The following is a 6,000-nucleotide window of genomic DNA, read 5'->3' on the forward strand; positions in this document are numbered from 1 at the left end:
TCGATGTATGTCTTGTCGAAGATGTAAATAATGTAAATAAATCCTGTTCACCTAGTTCCTCCCAAGTTCATCCCTACAGCTACGACTGCCAAATCTTACATCTGAATGGCAGCGGGGAGATCGGCCTACAGCTCGTAGATTGCCCGACAACTAGAACAAATGGTGGCAGCGGCGAGGTCGTCCGATGAATAGTATGCACTATTCATCGTATGCACTCTCATCAAAACTAAAACCGTCACTTTAATTTGGCTGTGATCCGAAGCAAGTTTCTGGCGCGCAATATAGCTGTGCGCGCACTCTGTCGACGCGGCGGGAGCAAAGCCGGGATTCTGAAACATTATATGCCTATTACATCACTTTTAGCGTTTCGTGCGTGGTCAGAGCGGCGCTTCGGCGTCGTTATCAAGGGGATTTTGTTATCAATGTGATCAGTCGGCCTTGAGAGATGGATAATATGTGTGACGTAGAGAGGAGAAGGAATAGCTTCGAAGCCGCGAAACCTGATGTTGGTACTCCTTCCGTACCATTATCAAGGTGAGGCGCTGTCTCTTTCGTCAGGTTTGAGACAGGCAAAGCAGTTGCTTTCAAGCAGCTTATTTGAGGGCGCCGCTTTATAATGCGGGTAGGAGTGCAGTCACGTGGTATCTCTTATATTTAGTGAAGTTTCTTTACCACTGAAAAAAATTGTACGCAATTACTACGTCGCTGAAAACACCGCAGTTAGACATCATTTGGGGGTGCATACAAATGCCTCATTGACGCTTTCATAATTACGACTGTTTTTCCCGAATTAGACGATTATTTGTATTTACGCAATTAAATTTCATTTACGAAAAATTACTGGCGGCTGCTCCACTGTACTAGAAACCATGTGCTAGGAACCAGGGTTTTCTCGAGTAACGCAATTGCCTTTTTTGAAGACTTGCTGCATGATAGTTGGGACACCCCGTACAATTGAATCAATAACCGAAATGAAGCCGAGCTGGATTCACTCAAAATCAGAATTAACAGCAGCAGTCATGCGCAGCAGCACTTATACTCGGTCTCACAGTAAAAGAAAGACAGAGAGAGAGAGGCTGCAATTATTCCCGAAAGGCGAGGCAGTATTACCGCCAATTTCGTTTTTGTGTTCTCTTTCGCTGTCCTCATATTTACTTGCAGTCAATATAGTATGCACAAAACATCAACTAGGCCAAAGTTAAGTTCTTCTGAAGCAGTATTAGCTATAGCGAAGTATACGACAATTCCACGAAGGAAGATTATACCACCGAGAGACGCCAGATGCTCCTACAATGATGTCTTGTATACTCATATAAGGCCATGACTTCAGTGAACAGTTCTTCGAAGTCATACGAAGTTTCTTGAAGTACAACTGGTAGTAAAATTATATATATATATATATATATATATATATATATATATATATATATATATATATATATATATATATATATATATATATATATATTGAGAGTCTGCTGGGTTCCGGTTGTTGAACATGCACTTGTAGGTTGAGGACGCACATATGAAAAAAGAGGTGCTTGATTTCCTACGTTTCGGCCGGGGTCCGAGCTTCGTCAGGGAATACATGAAACGGTACGATGTTGAGTGAGTTCAAATATATATATATATATATATGGTTCAGGAAGTTCATCGCGCCCCCCGCCCCCTGAGAAATGAAAACTTCCCGCCCATGATTTCATGTAATGCTACTTGCATTCGCAAATTTTGGATTTAGCAATACTGTGTTCAGATGTGCAAACATCTTAACTCTCTATATACGAATGTTTCCTCTTTCAATTGCTTTTCGTTTGAATGTAATCTTGTATGAATATATCACGTTGTCACTTTCATTGTTGACTGCGTTTTTGTTTCTCTGCCATGTATTTAGTTACATTCGGCCTCAGCCGCACTCAAGCTACACTTTGTTGTTTTAGTCAGTGGTCTTTCGTCAATGTTTGTGTATAAAAAAAATAAAGCCAATTTACAGTATTTTTTTTCTGTGTTAAGCACGTATTGCTATTTACCTTTTCATGTTATTCGTAGTTTTTTATATTTTGCAGTTGTGCCCATTTCAACCTTTTTACCCTTACTTGTCAATATGTTTCGTGTCGATTCCGTTATATCGCCAAATTGTCTATATTCTTGCAGATTTCACATATTACAGTTCACTTCAACTTCTTCTTCTACGCCCCCTCCTATGTAAAACCCTTTCGATGGCCCCTCACTCAGTGGCTATGGTGGCTCAGTGGTTATGGTGTTGGGCTGCTGAGCACGAGTTCGCGGGATCGAATGCCGGCCACGGCGGCCGCATTTCGATGGGGGCGAAAACACCCGTGTACTTAGATGTAGGTGCACGTTAAAGAACCCCAGGTGGTCGAAATTTCCGGAGTCCTCCACTATGGCGTGCCTCATAATCAGAAAGTGGTTTTGGCACGTAAAACCCCATAATTTAATTTTTAATGGCCCTTAGCAATAGTGTCAAATAAAACTAAAAAACATCAATTTATAAATTTCTCTTACTATTTGGAAAATGCATTTCTTACCATCAGAAATACCTTAGCAGTGTTGAGTGAACAGCATGGCCGTCTGTCTACGCAAATATTTGAGAATATCAAGTTCTTAGAGCCTCTACGAACAGAAAGAGCTGAACAAGTGGAAGGTCTACTTCGCACTCATTATTACCAGAAATGATCACAGCGGAAACAAAAACGCATACAATAGCTTTGATAGAGCTCTTACCTGCGAATCTTCTTTCGTCTTGAACGTTTACTCCCAGAGGTAAATTTATTCTTTACAAAGAAAAAAAAACTCAAGAAATTGGGAGGCACTGATCAGGGGCATGTGACTTTCCGCTGCTGTTGCTATTGTAAACTGACTTGCACGTCTCCGAGATGACAGTCATCAAGGGAAACTTGGAGGCAACGTGAAAAGTGCCGTTGCATTAGTGCTTGAGCTTTGCCACTAGTGTCGGCGTCGTACCTCGTAGCCGAGCGAGCGAGCACAGCGAAAAACGATAGCGAACGCGTGGTGCAGCGGGTGATGAAATACGGCGAGAGCGAAGATGGCGTGAGGACGGAAATGCAGCAGAACCGTGAGGTAGAAAGCGGAGGAAGGGCTATGGCGAAACTGTGAGAAGAAAAGCGTAGTTCCGTGAAAGACGGGCTGTGGTGGGACGGCTACGAGATGCCACGAGAGCAGCGTGCGTCGTTTTAGGGTGTCCCGATGCGCTCGCTCGCCTCCGCTCCGTTCGAGCGGGTGCGAGGCGCTCTACGCGTCGTCTGTTGACCAAAGCGCTGCATAAATCTTTACCAAAGCGTCTGCCGTGAATCACGCCCACGCGTCACCCACGCGCTGCCTCTCGCGATCTCCCGATTAGCGAGGCAGTCGCGCCGCACTTCGCTCCAATTGGAACGTGCCCCACGAGACAGATTGTCCGCGCCAACAAATATATCGCGAAATGAAAACATGCCTAGAGCGCCAATCAAATGTCGCATTAGAGAGTATCGTAATTGCCGGTGAATTCTTTTTCAAGGTTATTTGCACGCGCCTATTGGTGTATTTAATAATAGCTATCGTCACAAGGACGCGTTCACATGTTACAAAATTATTGTTATGGCAAATGGTTAATTCTTGCTGGAAAAGATCATATTTGCGTGTTTTGGCGTGTCGTTTTATAGAGGCGACGCGTGCACTATCGTGAGCAATATGAGCGGGAACACGCGAAGGCGTGGCAAATAGCGTTGGCACCTAGTTAGAGCGATACGCGGATGGCGCTGTCGAAAACAGAGGGGAAAGGGGCACGCTCTTCCGCTAACTGTTGGCACTTTCACCGCACCTGAGTTTGTGGAAGACGGCGGCTTACGGCATTTCACTTGCCGTCGATAGCCGATAAGGCGGTTACGTGCGCAGTAACTTACAGCGGGGCTTTTTTTTTATTCAGTCATGTTTTTTATTTTATTTTAGAGCTTTTGGGCGCCCGTCTCTGCGTTTAGCGTAAGGTATGATCAAATTTAACCCCGTAGGACCTGTTGTAAATCTTATGGAGCGCATCGTGATCACGCGTTCCAGATAGACGGACGGATTTTACAGGGAATTAGCTCTCAAATGTTTACGCTTCAAAAGAGTGCTGCTATTTGCCACGCTTCTGTGCACAAGTTATCAGCAACCGCAATATCCAAAGCTTTATCAATGTGCGCTGGCGATGCGAAGTCCGGCACTTTGTACATAAAGACGCGTGGTGGGAGTACCAACAGTTATTAGAACAGCATCCTCCTTTCCACTTAGATTCCTTCGGCGGCCGCCACGAATCGCCCTAGCAGGGTTCGAGGCTATCTGACATGCGCTCCTGCGTTCACGCTCATAGTGCTGATGATACTACATCTGTATGAAATCCAAATGGCATTTAACGAATTGAATATTCTGGGATCCAGCTCTTTTATTGTTAACCAATACGGCATGTGATTTCCCCAACTATCTGCAATGCAACACGGCCTGCTATAAATGGTTGTTGTGTGTACAAGAATTTTTCAATTACCGAACGACGACCCTGTTTTTCCATACAAGGCGTAGTCTTCGTTGTGCGCGTTTAAAATCTGCCAATAAAGATGTCACTCTCTCTTGCACCTCTTATTAGATTGTGCCTAATTTCTAACAGCTGCGATAAAATCAACCTGACGAACATTAATGTGAGCGTAATTTTTGCACACTTAAGATATTTCAGCAAACACAAACATGATATTGTCAAGTAGCAGTGACGGCGAATAATAAAGCTATAAAACTGTGAATGGCAAAACTTCTTATTGGGCGAACTTGTGCCAATAAAAGAATGTTACACTCAAAGCACAGCCACAGCGGCGAACACGGTCGGTGATCGTCGAAATCTGATCTGCCGGCCTAGCGTGTCGGCTTTTATACACGAGTCATCGAAGGTTCCAGAGTAATCGATAGTACCCGCGTGGCTTCCAGAATGTTCTACACAATTCGCGTCGCACATTTAATAAGATTACGCAAGCTTCATTGACAACAGAACCATCGATAACATTCGAGAAACTTCCGATACATGCGAGCGCGCCACGCGCTGAGCGATAACATTCGTGAGAAGGTGAAAAGCGATTGTCTGGAAAAAGATAGTTAAGTCCACGTGTGCCAACTCGGTTGCCAGAGCAATAAAAATGAGAAATAAAATATGAAAAAAGCGTGTTCGTATTTTTTATCCTTGAATTTTCAAGGCAATATATCTAATTCATCCTTTTAAAGATTGTGCCAAATCCGTAGGTCACCACAACAGAAACAACTTATGAAACGCTAGCTAATGACTCACCGTGTTGAGGTACCGTTCAACCTCGGGTGTCGTCAATGCAAAGTGGATGCTTGCCTGAAACAAAACAGAAAACAAAACGGCAGAATGTTTATAAACGGAGAATACTACTTTAAAAGCAAAAGTATATATCGCTCAGCCTATTTCAGCAGTAGAAAGAGCGCCATTTCCTTTGCGTAGTTAGAAGTCCAGCGATGCGTGCAAGTGCTTTATTAGGATAGCAACTAGGTACACTAGTATTAATGCGGCTTCAACAGCATCCCTCACAACAAAAGCGAGGAAAGAGAAGAGAAAATTTGCTGGCAATGCAGTTTATTATATTAATTACAGCGACTCATTACACGGCCACGTCCCTCCTGCCCCCCTTGTGCGTGGGCTCACAAAGCCCGCGAAAAGAGGTGAGGCACTAGGAATGTGAATGTGGGAACACAAGAAAACTGGACTCACGCTACCTCATACCTACCACCGATATAGCGCACTTCGCGACCGCATAAAGTGACAGAACGGTACCGAACTGATGTGGCGCCGGCGTGTCATTTTTCGAATGCATGATAGCAACTGTCTTACGATGACGCGATTACGACAATCTCTGGACGACGCTGGCATAAAATCGATTGAATGACGACAGCATGATTAAGATGGAAAATGGAAGGAACTCGATTGACGGAAGGCCATTTACA

The 6,000-nt window shown here is 44.1% G+C and overlaps 1 protein-coding gene across 2 annotated transcripts in view; it reads right to left on the bottom strand.

The window, feature by feature from the left end:
- The window catches only part of LOC135907308 (medium-chain acyl-CoA ligase ACSF2, mitochondrial-like), a 133,092-nt gene that overhangs the window by 78,024 nt on the left and 49,068 nt on the right, over positions 1-6,000 (bottom strand). For both annotated transcript variants that reach the window (XM_065438996.2, XM_065438995.2), the window contains one exon: positions 5,324-5,377. In XM_065438996.2, the coding sequence (XP_065295068.1) occupies positions 5,324-5,377 (54 nt within the window). The remainder of the gene's footprint in view (positions 1-5,323; positions 5,378-6,000) is intronic.

This window comes from Dermacentor albipictus, chromosome 7 (assembly GCF_038994185.2).
Source record: "Dermacentor albipictus isolate Rhodes 1998 colony chromosome 7, USDA_Dalb.pri_finalv2, whole genome shotgun sequence".
NCBI classification, from domain to species: domain Eukaryota; kingdom Metazoa; phylum Arthropoda; class Arachnida; order Ixodida; family Ixodidae; genus Dermacentor; species Dermacentor albipictus.